This window comes from Thermobia domestica, chromosome 3 (genome assembly GCF_964235325.1).
Source record: "Thermobia domestica chromosome 3, izTheDome1.hap1.1, whole genome shotgun sequence".
NCBI lineage: Eukaryota > Metazoa > Arthropoda > Insecta > Zygentoma > Lepismatidae > Thermobia > Thermobia domestica.
In genome coordinates, this window is record NC_137456.1 from 33,932,035 (window position 1) to 33,951,291 (window position 19,257).

The following is a 19,257-nucleotide window of genomic DNA, read 5'->3' on the forward strand; positions in this document are numbered from 1 at the left end:
TCGATATCTGTAAAGAAAATTATGTTTTTTCTGGTACTGGCACAGGTACCGTATCCTGATAGTTTAGCATATGTCCCACAAAAATGCCAACTCAGCAACAGAAAAATAATCCCGGTAAACTGATTTGCCTTTGTTATTCTTGAAGTCCAAGAATATCGTCTCGACTCTTGTTAGTGAGAGAGCTACGGGATTTGGGACTTTCAGGCTGAAACTCACCCAAAGCGCATGATTTTTTTTAAAAAAATTAATATTTCTTATCCCTATGCGTAAAGTCTGCAAACCCGCCCCCAAAAGTTTAGTGATTTCTAAAAAAGAAAAATCGAAGTCTTTGTGTGCGAAGCCTTTCTCAAACTACTTTTCTGGATACGCCACGGATCATAATTAATTTTCCAACAAGAAATTCGTTCCGGCATATTCTTAATAGGAAATTTAGAATGCAGGAGGTTCCAGTAGTAATAGTTTCCTATCTAAGCGGTATTCGGGACCGGTGCAAAGTAACCCCGAGTAGAGACTGAAACTACTTTTTAACGTTAAAACGTTTCACATTTCAATTTCATCTATTTCATCAAAATCTGATTATACACATAAATATTCTAAGAAATTGACTTAACTATGACGGACAATCTTCTACGTGATATCTTTCAAATTTTGGCGGCTTTTACAGTGACTGCTTCCCATACCTCTACAACAATGAACACTTTTGGTAATTAGAACTGATGTTAACAGTCGACATTATAGCCAAAATAGAGTTAGATTTTCGATCTTACGTTGCAGTTGATACTACCATATTTCTGTTCATGGTTTTGCCGACAGAGGACAATGCAACTCTTTTCATATTGTGTTCAAAGTAATCCGTGATGTGCAAAGTAACCACGTCTTACAGTACATTAGTGTAATTTGCCCCATTGTTGGCTGGATATACTTGCATTTTTGTATTAAAAAAAGATAAAAGTAAAAAAAATAGAGGCAAGAAATGAATGAAACGACTTTAGTCGATGTTTCCATTAGTATAGCTAAATAAAACATATCACATGATTTCTGTCATTGTAATTAGACACTCAACAAACTAGGAAAATTTTTGTGTCAATAAAGGGAAATTTTCTAAGGGAAACTTACCAACACTGATAGCACAGACAAAGGATATCCTTTGTCTGTGACTGATAGCAGTGTTAAGGATTAGGGGGAAAAGTCGCTTAATATAGAGGATTCCAGGATAGCGAGAAAAAATAATTTTTCCGATTAGCGTCTTTTTTGGTGATTTAGGAATGACGATTTGGCGACTTACTTACAAATCTAGCGACTTTTGTGCTACGAACAACTTGTTCTAAAATAAGTACTATTAGGTCGAATCAGTTCAGATATATGTTTATTTTCCTTTCGTTTATTTGAACCAGTGCAGGTTTTGCCGACGTGGGAAAGTACATAACATTTATCTCTATATTCCCGCTTTGAGTGCTGTTACCTCTTAATGGAGACCAATCCCAGCTTTAATGTCCTTTTGAGAACTTCCGTTCAGAGTCACAAATAATACATTACCGATAGCAAACAAATTATCTGTAGAAGCGTGAGTAGAAGTGAAGTGTGTAAGATTTTTTTAGACCTTTAATTTTGTTCGTTTTTCTATACTAATTTTTGATTGCGCTGAAGCAAAATTGATCATAAAGTTAAAAATGTATAAAAGTGAAATAATTATTAGTTATATATGAGTCTTTCATATATGTTCTTGTAGCGTAGATAGTACTATGGCTTGAGTTATCACGTATCTTATTCACACACACACACACACACACACACATATATATATATATATATATATATATATATATATATATATATATATATATATATATACAAGGGCGGATCCAAGGGGGGGGCTACGGGGCTATAGCCCCTCCCTTGACGCTCAGGTTTACACTGGATAAAATGGACTTCAATTCTGCTTTACACTGGATAAAACGGCAAATTATGGTTTAGCCCCTCCCTTGATCAAATCCTGGATCCGCCACTGTATATATATATATATGAAAGAGGCAAAATTCAACGAAAAATTTTTTAGCGACTTTTCACCCAAAATTGGAGTCATTTCATTTCCTATTTAGTGTCTTTTTGTATTAATTTGTTGGTAACACTGACTGATATAGGCTTTAGGAAGCAAACAACGAAGTTCTTCAAACGTGTTGTTTTTTAACAGTTATTATTCTGTAATTTCTTAAAGATCTGATTGCAAGTTCGATTGCAAGTATAAAATTGTTTCTATGAACGTTCTTGTAAGTCATTCCATTAACACTGGCAGCAAAAAATACAATGGAAGTATAAAGCACAGTAACAAATTCGTATTAAATTTGGAGCCATAATGGCTTGTGAAGCGTCTGTTAAGTTGGAATTTTTGTGCAAAGAAGAAATTGATTATGGTTTTCCTCAGGAAGATCCACTGGAAGGGAAAGGATGGACATACGAAATGATAACTGACAACAAAGAATTAATATTATCTACAACCGAAGGAGAGCAAACAAGTGAGAAGGATATAGCTATGTATTCTTCGGGTGTCAAGTTAAATGTTGATACGGTGAAATCTGAATTTGCAGTAAAAGATCCTGCCTTTGAAAGTAATATAGAAACACTAAGAAAAGTAGAGGTTGAAGAGACTTGTTCTTCTTCCTGTGATGACTACAAGCAATTAATGACCACTAATTCAAATTCAGTTGGGCCGCAAAGGTAATGTTAAATTTTATATACACTAACTGGTTCAGATTGATAATGCAATTACATGGGTACGAAATTTTATAGTTGTAAGGAATATTTTTCGAGAAATAGTTACGCGAGATAGGCCTGCGTCGAACGTAAATTAATAATCAACATTTTGGAAGTGGCGCGGCACACATAGACTAGAAGTACCCAGAAAAACAAGTGAGTGCACCTATCTTAATGAAGGAATGATTACCTAATTATTGAGTACACATTTCAAACCAATTCTTGTAGATATTTTTGGTCTGGGTACTTTGCAATAGTGTTCCATACATAGAGGCTTGTTGAAGAGAAAACCTCCGTGGCTGAATGGGATCTGAAAATTTCCGAAATACAAACGTGATATTTTTTTTATACCGGACGAACGTATAGATGTTTGTAACTTTATCCCGAAATTATCTCGAATACGCCAATTTTCCGGTCTTTCAGAGACATTAATAAAACATAAGATATAAGTCTAACAAAACATAGGTGGATATTTATTGAAAAATTTATACATAAATTCATTGCATACTTTACTTCATTTGCTGAAAGTCGGCTATTTTATTTTCAACAATCATTTTTGGGAGAGAGTTGCACTCAACCATATAGTTTCACATCATAGTGCTCCAGTGTACGTACACAATAAGAATTATTATGTAAAAGACACGAATCAAATTGTGCTAGGTTGGCACTAGAAAGAAGTAATGCTATGTAAGTCAGGGCAGGAGCGCAGCATGTTGGCAGGAAAGGGAGCGAATTGTTGCGTCGGTAGGGGTACCATTACACAGCAGAAATTACTATCAAAACTTCTAATGGAACTCGGGTCTGCTGGAAATATTTAACTCTTTAGGTCTTCATTCATACTTTCGTGAACGTATGCACAATAAGTTCTTTGCTTGTAGCCAGAAAAAAACAAACACCAGATAGCGAAGGTGACACCTCTACAACAGTATGTCCAGGAAACCAATGCTTAACTTCAACTTTTGAATTCCACAGGTCGTTCAGTATATAGTCAGAGTAAGCTTATTGTACACTTGTTCAGAATCGTTGCATTTTCACAATCATACTTTTGGCTGGATTGAAATATTGACCAGTTTCAAGACGCATTTCTACAAAGAAGAAGAAACTTTAACTAAGAAAATATAAGTGTAATGTGTATTTTCTTCAAGCCTCGAAATAAGATATCTTTTTAAATTTTATTTTAAATGTGTACTACTTTTCTAGTTTCGGCATTTTAAATATTTATATAAGTTAAGTGTTAATCACAACATTAAGAATATTGTATCATAATTTTCAATCCCTCTATCGTGTTAAAAAGGTTTTACCATGTATAAACCCTTAATACTAACTAGATGTACTTAAGAAAAATTTTCCACATGGTGTTCTCCCTTGAACATCTTTGTGTATCAACTCGCGAACAAAACCGGTAATTTGAACTAGATTTACTCAAGAGGAAATTGTGATTCTGTGACGTATTTTGCCATTTCACATAAGTAAACGGGAAATTGCGTTATTTATATGAAAAATGATGAAAAGAATTTGTTTGCCTGATTTTTAAAAATGTTGTGCCACGAGACCTTCTGCAGTTTTAGACGTTTCACATGTTAGAATACCAAAACTAGTATATATGTTGTGTTTGAGATGTATGGGTTCACAGCTGAATAATTTTTCATGACATTCTAATGGAAATGTAGGTATCCTAATTTTTTTTACATGCTTGCAAAGCTTGATCACTAAACTGGATCAGATTATGTGTAATGGATATCTGCGCAATACATATTATTATGAGGGCACATCGGAAGGTAACGCACAATATCCCCCCCCCCAAAAGAAAATAATACTATACCAAAACCAAACAAAGCACAAATAATGTTACGTATTTGATCCACTTTTCTACAGTCACCAACTTTCTCAATACTTTTCAATCAGCGTGGCACCAGTTTCAAGATGCCCTGTTTTGTAGAGGAATGTGCGGACTGCTGTTTTCACTTCCGCATCTGTCGCAAAATTTTGACTGGTGAGGAATTTCTTCATGAGACCAAAGAGACATGTGGACTGGCAGTAATGATGAAGTTTGACGTTGTCAGCATTATTGTAGCGACGTTTGTCACGCAGGGCACTACGCAACATTAACCAAAGTTGTAATTTAGGTTGCAGCATTTACAGTGGTCCCGTGTTTAAGACAACAAACGTCCCATAAGACTGTCACAAGCACTTTTCTCGTAAATTGAATCACGTTTAGTTTTTGTCGTGTTGGGAACCATTATGTTTCTACTCCATAAATACCTGCTTGGTCTTGGGCGTCTAATAGTATGCCCAAGACATATCACCATTGACGATTGCTTACAGATGGCACAACGTGTTAGGTGATCCAAGCATGACATCATCCTCTGATCTTCGTGGTTATCTGTCAGGTTCTTAAGCATCTAGCGAGCACCAACTTTACGGAATTGCAACGTGTCCTGTGATAGGTCCTACACTGCAGCATAGGAAATGTTGAATTTCTGCGATAATGTTCGCAGGTGGACACGAGGGTCACTAAGAACTGCTGGCTGGATGGCGCTGATAATCTGCTTTGTTGAAGCTGTTACCGGATGCCCGGAGCGTGGCGGAATGCACAATAACTAAAAACATTGCAACAGTCCATATAATCGTCTCCATATACGGTACGCATGTTACAGTAATTTTCTTTTGGTTTATGCCCTTTATTCATTGAAATCTAAGCATAACTGGCTTCTCTTCACATGTGGGGGACAATAACAGAACGCCATATTTGCTTCGTAGTTCAAGTTTGTGTCGCTAGATCTACATAGGAGAACAAAGGGATCTCTGTAGAGCAAATTTCAAACTCTCTCGTCATGCAATTTCACCATTCCAGCTTGAATACCTGGGGAGAAAAAATTACTGTGGTTTGCAATCTGCCCTCGGATTTAAATCATATGGTAATTTTATGTATTAAGGAAACTACGGAAATTTCCAGTTTTCGACCCTTAAAGCCAATAACACTTGCACTGGACAATATTACGTGTGCGTGCCACGTGCTGTGCTATTGGAGCAGGCCCAAGGCCACACGCTGGCGACGGTTTCACACTGCAGCGTTGGTAGCAGAAGCTGAAACAATTTTCTTGTTACTTCATTGTCCGACTTCGTATATTGTAAATTTTATTTTCGTAACGTAATCCACTTGTCAGATACTCTGCTTTGGCGTACAATTTAAAAGTGTTCTGTTACTCATATGAACACTGATTGTAATAATAGTAACGTAAAAAGACAATAAAGAGTAACAAAAATGGGAGACAGAGTGCTCATCTGTGGAGTGTATACTTTCAAGCTATTCACGCGTTTCCTGAAATTATAGCAGAAAAGCTGTATCCCAACTGTAAGTACTGATAAATATTATGCTGTATGCTACTCTTCTCGCTCTGAAATATTGCATTTTCCAATACACCTGAGGGCCGCGGTGGCTCAGTGGTAGAGCGTTCACCTCTGGTGCTAGGGGTCTCGGGTTCAAACCCTGCTCCCGCCAAGTGAACTTTGTGGTGGACAAACACCGTGTGCGTGGGTTTTCTCGGGGTTCTCCCGTTTCCTCCCACTTTCTTCATTCCACCATTTAAATCATTGCTCATCATCAGCGTCTCCCTTAGCCTAACCGGCATAACTGTGGGACGTAAAACTCAAAGGTTTCATAACCGTGGGACGTAAAACTGAAAATTTCATTTTTTTTTTCAATACACCTGTGCATGCCAACCCTTTATTTTAAACGATAAGCTTATGCTAAATTTTCCTTCTTTAACAAGAAAGACACATGAAATGATAATTTTTAACGTATATTTTCTGATCATCCTCCTCTCCTTATGAAACCAATTTGAATGAAAGTAACATGATAAAAATTCAGGTAAAGGTAGGTACTCGACAAAATAGCTAATTTTTTTCAAATAGTAGAGCTGACTTTCTTTTATAATTAAATATATACCAAGTTTCTTTCATTTCCTTAATATTCAGGGCGTAGCTATCTCAAAAGTTTTTATTTAAGAAGAGTGCTTTTTCGCATAGATGTATATCAATAGGCTTAAAAATCGTAATGGCGTTTAAAACTTAATATCTCAGAGCATGCAAATAATATTAGATGCACTAGTAGAGATTAGTATACTGCTTGAAATGATGTATTTTGTGCAAAATTTTAAAAACGGTTATAGTCTTCTTTCTTTCTTTGTCATAATACTAACAGTTTTTGGTAGTTGTAATTGCAAAAATCTCTCGCAATTACTAAATGTTATACCACAAAATTATTGATATAGTACACAAGCACTGTCAGTGAGAGCGTACTACCATTTTCACCTGTAATAATCAGATGTTCATTGCATTGTGTAACGTATATGTGTTAGTATGATGTTATTCCGATAACTGATAGATAAATGTAGATACGATTTGAGATATCAAATGAAAGAACATCATTTTCTTTGGAGAGTATAAATGATACTGAAACACCTCAATAGTTCTCTTTTCCTAATATCTACAAGATTTTATGTAATATTACAATAGGATTATAAATCAGTTTATCGGGGAAAAGTGCAAAACCTCGTATCTCCACTTTTTATGGAATTTTTGATTTTGGTTGCATTCAACTTCCCACGTGTGATTCTACCTGCGTGTGAATACTCGTAAACGAACCCCCCCCCAAAAAAAAAAGTGAAAAAACTAACTTTTAATACCTGGTATCGCATATAAGATAGTGTAAAAGCAGAACAGATTTATTGCTCTCCTCAAAGTTACAACGATAACGTTATATGTATCATTGGCAATCTGTGCATATTTCCAGAAAGGGATCAGAGGCGAATTATGTGAACATTATAATGTATAAAAGAGAAATAAAGATATATAGAGATTTCGAGATTATTATTTTGTAAATGGTAACTAAAATAAGAGTTGTTGTTACTATAGCAACGATATAAATAATTGTACTTATTCGTAGACATCTTGGCGAGTAAAGAAGTGTGTGTATGAAGGTCCATGTGTATGAAGTGTGTTAATTATATAAACTTTTCATGGTCAAATAATAAATGTCAGTCAAGAAAGTGATAAAACGCGTTGAGTTATTTTGAAGATTAATTACAAACCAGGTGACCCCTTACAAAGTCTGGTTTTGATGAGTTCTGAGGTTTCGCACTTTCGCGGTTGTACAATTTATGATTATCTTGAAAAGCCTCACGTTATAAATGCAATATTTTTGTTGTTCTATTTTAGATGCAAACTTCTGCATTTTTTTGTTGTTTGTGTTTCCATATAGTGTACCTAGATTTCCACTCCCTAATTTACTGAATTTGTTACAGGTTCCATACACACTCTCTCTCCACAAAAGCGAATATGTTCAGAACAGAAAAGCTAATTTCGCATTCAAATGAAAAATCTCATGCTTGCAAGGAGTTTAACCCTGGAAATAGTAGATCACATACAGCAAGACATACGTTAACATATGACAGTGTTAAACATTACTCTTACCCAAAGTGTGAAAAAGTATTTTGTCGAAATTCAGTTTTGACAAGAGACAGGATAATACATACCGGTGAAGAACCTCACACGAAGCAAGATTTTTTAAAGGGATTAATTGACTCTTCAAATTCGGTTATACGTATGTTTATACATACAGATTTAAAGAATCTAACATGCGAAGAGTGTGGTAAGAAATTTAGTCGGCGTTCATGGTTGACTAAACACATGTTAATACATACTGGTGTAAAACCTCATACTTGCCAAGAGTGTGGTAACAAATTTAGTCAGCGTTCAAGCTTAGTTACACACACATTAATACATTCTGGTAAAAAACCTCACACGTGCCAAGAGTGTGGAAAAAACTTTAATCAGCGTTCAATTTTATCTAATCACCTGTTAGTTCATACAGGTAAAAAACCTCACACATGCCAAGTGTGTGGTAAGAAATTTCGTCAGCGTTCAGGATTAGCTAAGCACATGTTAATACATACAGGTGAAAAACCTCACACATGCCTCGAGTGTGGAAAGAAATTTAGCCAACGTTCAAATTTAGCTGCACACATGTCAATACATACAGGTGAAAAGCCTCACAAATGCCAAGAGTGTGAAAAGGTATTCAGCCAACGTTCCGGTTTAGCGAAACACATCTTAATGCATACAGGCCAAAAGCCTCACGAATGCCAGGAGTGTGGGAAGGGATTTATACAACGTTCCGATTTAGCTAAACACATGTTAGTGCATACAGGGGAAAAGCCTCATAAATGCCAAGAATGTGGAAAGAAATTCAACCGCCGTTCAAGTTTAGCTAGACACGTGTTAACACATACTGGTGCAAAACCACACACATGCCAAGAGTGTGGGAACAGATTTAGTCACCGTTCAAACTTAGCTAAACACATGTTAATACATGTGCGAAAGGTGGAAAGAAGTTGAGTAAACGATCAAAGTAGGTTAATCATACGTTGATGCATGCCTGTGAAAAACATTACTTACGCCAGCCGTGTGAAGATTTTGTCAACGTTCAAACTTAACTAAACATATATAGGTGCACAGTTAAAAAACCTCATACACGGCAAGACTGTGAGTAGAGATTTCGTCAAACTGCATTTGTTTATACATACGTTAATACATATAGGTTAAATTTCTCATCCATTCCAAGAGTTTGGAATTGATTTTGAGTTTAACGTCCCCTTCTTCAGCGAGACTATGTGGACCTTCTTATTAGCGTGGTATTTAAACCACGATCTACCGCCCGGAATCGAACCCGGGATCCCCAAATCAAAGGTGCGTACGGTAAACGTTTGGCCATGAAGGAGCTCCCATGCCAAAAGTACAAGAAACTATTTGTGCAAAATTAATATTTTGCAAAAGGCGTTAATTAAAAGAAAAAGAGCTCAGTGTGTGAAAAGAGATTTAAGTTCAATTTTGGCAAAACATTTTGGCACACACTAATGAGAAAATTGATATATCGAAGGAGTTCGGAGAAGAAAGATTTCGGAAAAGATCAGCCACTGCCAAGGATATTAAAACATGAAGATTATGAAGCTCGCAGGTGCCATGAGTTTATCAAATGTTCTCGCAAATTCAAATTTTGCAAAACACCAAACAGCGCAGGCACGCCTAAATATCATCCAGGAATTTAGCCGATTCAGTTCGCCTGAATGTAAGATGGATCAACATGTGAGTGCGAACTGCGTGTATGAGAAAGTAAACATCCATTGATACTTCACCATGATGATATAGTGTGCTTTAACAGAACACTAAGAGCATGTTCTTGAACGTTTGTATAGAACTTAATACTACCCCATGCAACGTCCATTACATGTCCGCTTTTTGGAGAGCCAGTGGGTCAGTGAGGGACATTCCGGACGAAAGCAGATGTTCAGTATATGTTATGAAGAAATCGATGTGTACGTTTAAAGACGTTCACTTGTCATCGATTTGAACCTTAATAGAGGTAAATCTTCTGTCGAAATTTTTCCAGTAAACCTTCAGGAAGTCGAATGTGTGCCCAGTGGACAGCCGATACGTACCAGTATAAAAGTGCAATGTATCTCGTGTGGATGGCAGTAACTGAGTTTTATGAACGTACACAGACGCCCAGTATTCTGCTGTAGAAGAAAACGCAAGTAAAACGAACGTTTAGTGTACATGCACTGGACGTTCCTAGGTATGTAGAGGCACGTCCACTGGACGATTCATACCTATAGCGAGGGATGTTCCATAAGTATATAGAGGGACGTCCACTAGATGGTGGACAATATGTGTGTGTGCGGCTATAGATGTAAACAGACGACGAATGTCCAAATTAAAGGTAGCTCGTAAGGGAAATCATATCGGGAAAAATAAAGTTTTCTCGCGTCGAACTCATCCATAAAACGTATATTTTAATATAACAATATACAACATTAATTCAGTAGAAGAAGTTGCTTTTCTTTCCTTAGTTCGAGGCAAGAAACCAAAACTTTTGATTTTTCCGAAATGCTTTCCCTTAAGAGACGCCTCTAATTTTGGCTACATCTGACGTCTGTAGAGGTAAAACACAGCTCGTCGTACCAACGTACCTGCGGAAAGAAAAATGACATAATCAAAACATTGAAGTCTACAATAAAGGGTAGATAAAAAGTGGATACGAATAGAGCAGTACTTGTAGAAATATTGTAAAATGTACTTCAGTAATCAGATCTTTGATTTTTACGCGGACATTAAGTTTGTATTACATTAACACTGGAATACGTTAAGTAATTAAACGGCTGTTAAGAATTACTCAACTATATTTTAAAAATCTTATACAAACAAAGAAAAAAGTACATTCGCTCTTGGTTTGGCTTTACTCTTCAAGAAAATATCTGCTACAAGACAAAGAATTAAACACTAATTACACGCGTCTATAATACGTGTAGTTCTTCCTCACGTGTAGGCAAAGACTGATTGTATAATTAAGAATACATGGATTCCATGTAATTAAATTATAATGGACAATAATGACTGTGTTCACGTGATTGACTGTACAAAATTGACTTCAATTTTGGTTATAATGTCCACTTGCTTCACAATTTTTGGCCTACAAATAAACCTTTCTTTTTCTGTCTAAAAAATATTTCAATTCAAAAGTGTAGTAAACTTATTTAAAAATCAAAAATGTCCTCGAAAGGATTTTTTTTTTGTAACTTTCAACTGGCTGTCTTCATCAACGGAACTGAAATAAAAAATCACATATTAAGACATAAATAATGTCAATCCCTGCACACTCAGTTACACATACACATTCATCAATATAGTTATATTTCAAGTTAAACAGGTAATTGGCATAAAAAACAAGACACAACACATGCAGCATACATATGCCTAAATACGTCCAGGGGAGACTCAATGTACGTATGTAGTGCCTTAATCAAGGGATTTGGGATACCCAAGAATGTGCCCCCTCACGACAGCTTTGTTTTTATTTAGCGGGTACATCATTTTTTCGAGAGATTCATAAGTTTGCCAAACAATCATATATGAAAAATCAAAGCATTTTGTTGTTCTTTAGTTATTAATAAAACACTTTTCTTTCCTCTGTATTTTTCAACTTAAAAATTGAATCTTCTTTTTTGAGTGAGCTGTGTATAGTGCGAAATCTTCCTATATTTCCATGCCCATACCTACTGCTGGGCTCCATATTTGCGGAAAAAAAAGTGTCGGAAAGAGTTTGTCGGGTACATTACGAAGATAAGCATATCATACCTTCCTTTTCTATGACAGAGGACAAAGTAAATAATCTGAGATACTTTTCAACGAAGAGTGACCTTGAAATTAATGTACAATATTTTCTGTCTCCTGATCAGAGACAAACGTCGGTGGACATTATATTGGAAAAGCAGTCACAACATCGGAGTTAAGATGCATATTACAAATAAAGTTTTTCATTAAGACTCGTATTTCTATGAGGTCATATCTTCATCCTGTTATCCTTTTATATGTATAATTAAATATAAATATATTTCTGACTGTTGTCATCAAAAAAATCATTTTGTTGGTTACATATATGTATATTTGAACCATATTTTGGCATAAGGTCATGTGGGCTTGAAGTGATACAAAGTCTTATTTTTGATCATATTTTAGACGGGTTTTATTTTTGTTCAAATTGATATCTGTTATCATTAGGAATGAGGAGATGGTCATTCATCTTTTGTCTTATAATGTCAGTAATATGCTGTGATCTATTCTTCAGAGCTTATAGATATTCATTCAGGCCAAAATAACTAGGTAAATGTCTTAACAAATGATTATTCTTCGAAATATGTTTGTTAAAAATTCTAGTTTAAATAAATTTTCAGTAAAAAATTATTTACTTCATGTGTATTTGAACACATTTTAAGTCATAGTTTGCTATTTTTTCGGTCATGAAACATACACATTTCCAACTTTGTTGGTCATAGATATTTGAACCCCAGTTGTTATATTTCTCCGATAATGATTGGTAAACTATATATCAGTTAATTGCTAAGGAGAGAATTTCATCTTTGTTCTTTATGTAGGTGATTATTCAACAAGATATAAAAAGCTGGTCTAAAACGATCAAGCAACTTTTCAGATATCCTGGATGCCGACCTACGTACTCCAGAAGTAGCTATTTCAAACATATATTGCTTCCTAGCATTTGCAAATATTAAAAAAAAAACTTAATTTCAGGGTAGTTCACACCCCCTTATGATCTAGATATAAGGAGATAAGTTACTGTTTGCATCAATTCTATACGTTTGCGTGTAGCTTTAGTGTCTGACCACTGAATTTTATTAGAAAACTTTCATTCTCTATTGACATCTCAAAGCATATTTTATACTTCTTGAGTAGCATTCTGGTTGTAAAATTTGAAGATCCCTTCTCTGCCTAGGTATAGATCAAGCATCCAATAACTATTCATAAAGAGTCGAAAACTTTAATCGCCTTGGGAAAATCGATTTTCCATTATTTTACCTAGTAAATAATAAGAAATCATTTTTTATCTATACTAAACTGAAACAAGAATTTTCAATGTAAAAATAGTAGCACAATTTTTATATCTGGACATAATAAGCACTATTAATATAATTTTGATTGTTACATGTTGTGCATCTGTTAGTTCATCAGCACTAATTTTGAGATACAAATAACCCAGCAGATTATCTTTTCCGGTGATCCTGTAAGAGTAGTTCCAGGGGAGTGTATTTTTGTGTGAATTCTGACTCAACCTGAAATCAAATTTAGAGCATTGCTGCTATTAAAATAACCATAATTCCCTTCTTATCAAACCTTCAGCTCTGAAATTCTTTTTTTTTTTTTTTTCTAAGTAGCACTTAAACTATCTCAGCACCTAAATTCTTGTTTTCCTGAGAATAATCAAGCCAGGAGCCATGCCTACCAAGTGCGAAAAGCATACTAGCAGATCGTCAAGAAGGTTAGCGTTTAGATCTACCCGACACCCCATATGAATATATATGTGTATCAAATAGAGACAAAAACCTTACCTATGCACTCCTTTTAACCAAATCCAAGCTATGCGCTTGTAGGTATATGTACCTCTTAGTTGATCCGTTCTGTTATTGATTTACAGATTGGCCCGTTGCGACGTTAATTGTCATCCAAATAAGTCTGAGTAGGTCCGTGGATGTAACCTGGAAACTGCGGTAGCCTGTGGATATTAAGACCATTTTGTGGGAAAAAGAAATGTTTAGCGAATATGGATCATGAATTAAGCATACTACGTCAGTTATTTCCAACGGAATGTTCCCTGACATCACACATTGCTTCTTGAACGTTTATTGAATACCTCTCCCTGAGCAAAGAAAAGGCAACATAGATAGCGAAGATTGTGGTGGCGTAGACAGTACTTTCACTGATAAACTACTCGTGCGACTAACGAAACAACCAACCTTCTTTTGTTCAGTTCCATTTACTTCGTTTCCATCTTCTTTCCCATCATGTTCTCTTCAGTATCATAATAAAAGCAAGAAACAAACGACTGAAATTACTATACTAGAATATTCGCTAGATATATTTTTAAACTGAATATTTAAGTTCCTACAGACGAGTCCTTGTTTCTGCTATAACCTGAAGATGTTTGCAGAATTAATACCAAAGGAATCGTCCATTAAACACGACAGAATTCCTATTCCAGGTTAGTTACGAGTGTCGATTTATTGTAAAAATAAACAAATAAATGAACACTAGTAAATACCGTAAAGAGGATCATGGAATATTTTTCAATATGGAAACCGGATCTATTCTTCCGGTTTGAGAATAGAGATTAGTGTTGATATGGGACAAAATCTTAGGGGCACTTCATGAATTACACAAAAGCCCTTCTAGCTGCATTATGTAGAGATTAACGTTAAAACCTAAACTGTTTTATTTTCTCCACCTTCGGTTTTCGTAGAAAGTTAGAGTCGAGATAGATCATTCTTGAAATACTTGATTACACAAAATTGCTTTTCGATATTTTTACCGTTTTTGGTCTAGCCATACCGATAGTTATCAACACTAAAAATCGGAAGTATTTTCCTTTTCACCACTTGTGGTTTGATTAGGAGTTTAACAGAGAGAATGATAAATACTCCCACAACGCTATATTGATCCCCAAAACAACTCCTTCCTGCATCTTTGATTCATGATGTAGGTTAAACTGGAACCGGAAGTTTCAGTGAATTTCTATTCCATAACGATACTCGCAAAATTTGTGGATTGCAATGTGAAAAGGGAAAACGTAGCAAGCATAAAATTCTATGTTGATATCGTTGATTAAAACACTCATTCCGTAACGATTTGCGTTAACGCTGAGAAAATTTGTGATAAACTTTAACTGAAATTCCGTATATCTCGGGATCCTGATAGCTTAGCGACTTGTTATTTACACTGAAATTCGCGGTATATACCTGTTATTGCAAACTAGAACGTATATTTTGCTATGTATTGATACAAAACCATACGAATGTGGGTAGAATAAAACCCAGGGAAATTCACACTCATGATTACTGGTCTGAGAAACATTATACATTTTTCAACCAAGTTGCAACCCCAAAGTGTGAACACACTTGAGGAAACGTTAAACCACAGAAGTTCATCGAGAATATTGGCAAATATAAGTGATAAATTCAAGCTTCAACATAGGCAAACCCGGAGGGGAACTAAGTGTTTTCCCCTTTCCTTCTAAAGGAAAACGTACCAATTTTGGGAAAATTCGTGTCTCTTTACTAAAGAAACATCTCAAAATAGCAATGTTACAACTTTTTTAACGGAATCGCACAATGGAGTATTTCTGTGAGAGTCCTGACCAATATTATTTTTGAAGAATTTTAAAGTGGAAATCATTGCTGCTGACTTTCGACTTATTTCATATTGATAAATACATTGAATAAAACTTATACGCACAAAGATATGTATTTATTAGAAATAAGTATATACTACAAATTTACAAACATGCACCACTGTGAGCAAAATAAATGACGCGTCTCTTTATTTTGAAGTTTTTTGAAAATATCTCCGTTTTCTTTATATGTTCGAAATTTCGGAAGGTTTCCCCAGCAGAAAAGGATTACAACAAATCTGTTTTTAATACTTGTGTTAGATATTAGCTTAAAGTAAATAAATTAGAAAAGAAACATTAAATCGACCGAAATCACGAGAGGAAATTTTTAAGAACGCAAGGTAATTCTGCAGTTCAACACGAAGCAGCGACATCTATGTCATTAAGAGAAATGTGGATTACATCTACATACGAAAATTTTAGCAAAATATTTCTGATATGTTTTATTACATGCATTATCTGCGAACTCCAAATATATAAATCTATACTAAGTATTAACGTATAGATAGAGCAAAAAGTGGAAATTGCCTATGGAAAAGGACGAATTGGTAGCACGATCGTAATGAAAAATCGTCTTTACGGTAGAACAGGTTTAGTTCACATAAGAAAACAAATAGTTCAGTTAGAGCAGCGAGTCTCTATGACGGAGTTAATTGGTTTGAACCCTCATAGAACTGCAACTGTCATTTTTATTACTATGGTTATTTTATTTATTTCTTATGTGGGAAAGGATCAAATTGTAACTTATGCGTAAAACTCATGACGATACCAAAAAAATGTCGTTGTCGCACTTGCATTAGTGTCCCTAATTTTTGTTTGCAAACAGTTTCGTAATTATTTCCCTGTGCTCACTGCTCACTACATGCTCACTGGTGCATAACGAATGTTTTCCAGTAAATGTTAATTCTAATTTGGAGAATTTTAAAAAGTTTCACAATGTTTATCACTAGATAGTCTTCTATCTACTTTTTTGGACATTTTGATAACAGATTTCCCCATTAAATGTTTAATTTTCCTTGCATATATTTAATTACGGAAAAGTTTTACAATGTATTTGTTTTAAATTGAAATCGTTTTGAATTTACCAGATGAGGTAAGTAGCCCGAAGGAGGAGAAGTCAAGGAATTGATATTCTATGTAAAAGCAACCAATTTTAGATTGATGACGCTTCTTACCTTCAGCACATAATCTTTACGTTAGAGAGTCAGACAGAAAAATCCTGTTTTTTCCTCCCCTATGACCACTCATCTTAAACTTCTACATACCATGGTTCGTTTCACACAATTTCGGTGCTCCTCCAAAGACATTCATATAATAATAATTATTATTATTATTATTATTATTATTATTATTATTATTATTATTATTATTATTATTACTGAATATGCCACCCTTACATAATGTAGTAACCTTAGACATCTTAGTTAAAGTGCTTTCTTTAGTAATAATTTGAGCAACCACGTAACAAAATTTAAAATGTAGGAGGGGCTTGACGTTTTATTTTGCCCCTCTCTTTTCAGCACACTCCCAAAAGAAAGTATTAAATTTCTGTCAAGCAGGGCAAACAAAATGAATAAGAAATATATTTAGAGCATCCTTTCCTCCGTGAATGAAATATCACTTAGCATTTTTTTATTCTACTGAAGACGACCATAGATTGTTATGGATAGGTAACAAAAGAAATACCTAATATATTTATAGCGCCCCTTGACTGTAATATTACCTCTTCTTTATTTGTTCGAGGGTGCCCTACACAACCAAGGGTCACAAAAGAATAGGAAGTGTCTAAAGATTACAAAGCACTTTTTATTTTGTCAGAAACAAGGCAGTATATACACAGCATTGCTTTTGTTAATAAGCGTTTCACCCCTGAGTCGCTTATAAAATTAGGCAGAATAAACTTTTGCCGATCATTGCTCTAGAGGGATTTGTCCAGGATCTTTTGGTGTCAAACTAATGAGTATGAGTATGTATATTTACATCGCCGTTAAAGAAATATCAAACTTTCTGAAAGGAACTTACTTAGGAAACATCAGATCCTCCTTATATTTAGCCAGAGACCATTCTGAAAAATTGCATCTGGTGTTCTCGGTGAAACATATATGGGACTATTATAAAAATATATATTTCCGTTTCCACGATGATGGTAGAATTTCTGAAACAGTTATTGAATTACTTTCGAAGCATAGACGTAAATAGCGCCCCCGCAACCCTGTGGTGTGGGAACCGCACAAGGCTGCAAAGCAAAAATCATATATAGAAAGTACGCAGGGGCGGACCAGGCCAAATTTTTACCCGGGCTAAGTGACTTTTTGGCGCCCTCCTCCCCTACTACTAGCCCATATTTTACATTTTATCATAGTGCTTTTAATATTTTAAACCCATTTTTCAAAAAGACATTCATTACCTAGGAAAATTTCACAAACAATATGGCACGCTATAAACAATACGAACTCCGCTCCCCCGCTTAGCCTAGTGGCCAGCACGCCTGCCTTCGGTGCTCCTGGGTCCAATTCCCGGTGGGTTACTGTTGAACGATAAACGTGGTTCGGATTCCACTATAATCAATATCCACATCTCCTTTGGCCATTAAGGCATAATCGTGAAACGCTAAACCCAAGCAAACAAACAAACAATACTTACTCCCCCTCCACTATTTATTCTACATGCCATCTCTCCATTTGTTGATACAGTCCCCTTACCACTATGAACTCTCTTCTTCCATGGTGAAATGGAAAAAGAATATGTAATTGCCTCTACTTTACAAGAATATAAAACAAAAAGTCAGTAGAAAACACATTATAAAATTTAGTGTTTGGAGCCCGGGCAGTTGCCCGGCCCTTGGTGCGCCCCTGAAACTACGGACGCGTGACTAGGAGCTGCGGAGGAGAGGTTAACCTTCATGTTATGCTACTGGTTTGACGTATTTGGAATGTTCAGTAACTGGTCGGTTAATGAAATAATTTCGACGGTTACTGATATTTAAAATTTAGCTAAGACAAAGTTCCCTAACCAACTAGATTTCATAACGCGATGCCACAATTTGATTTTTCCTCACATAAAAAAGGAGAAACAATAGTAATAAAAACCCTTACTCGTACTGGGCTCGAATTAATAAACTAATTCGTTCAGACTAGTTATTCTGACCAACTGAGTTTCGATTTCTTACGCGAAAGAAGTCTGTTATATTACGAGGCATGCTTTTCATTATGATCGTGCTGTTAATTTATTCTTTCGATAGGTAGTTTCCATTGTTTGCTTTATCTATATAAATAAATGTATAGATTCATATATTAAGAGTCTTTGGGTATTGCGTGTAATAATTTCACGACAAATATACTTGCTTAAATGTATGCTATAATTAGCCCTGATTGTCTGTTCTTGTGGAGTTTGGAAAACAAATACGTCAAAATTGTTCGAAGTAACACGAACACGACGTAAGAACAGGGACAAAACTGGGTTATCACTCGATTGACCTTGAGGCCAAATCACCAAATTGTAGCTATAAACGAAAGTTCAGCATGAATTTCTGAGGAGTTCTGTTCAGTATTGCTTTCTGTCAACATTTCACAATCCTCACCTTTCGATAGAGCGCAATGGCAAAGAACCAAAGGAAAGGAATTCTTGACCTTGTTAATGTGGGGTATCACCATGTCCAATAAAAATGTCGCGTCTCCTTGAAGTGATACTTTATCGAAAATAACTCCTTT

General features: G+C 35.4%; 1 protein-coding gene across 1 annotated transcript; it reads left to right on the plus strand.

The window, feature by feature from the left end:
• The first annotated feature begins 1,926 nt into the window (after window positions 1-1,926).
• Window positions 1,927-11,315, plus strand: LOC145680258 (uncharacterized). The gene is made up of 2 exons (XM_081750603.1): window positions 1,927-2,715; window positions 8,058-11,315. The coding sequence occupies exons 1-2, from the start codon at window positions 2,354-2,356 to the stop codon at window positions 9,148-9,150; spliced, it is 1,455 nt and encodes a 484-aa protein (XP_081606729.1). The 5' UTR covers window positions 1,927-2,353; the 3' UTR covers window positions 9,151-11,315.
• Window positions 11,316-19,257: the final 7,942 nt, after the last annotated feature.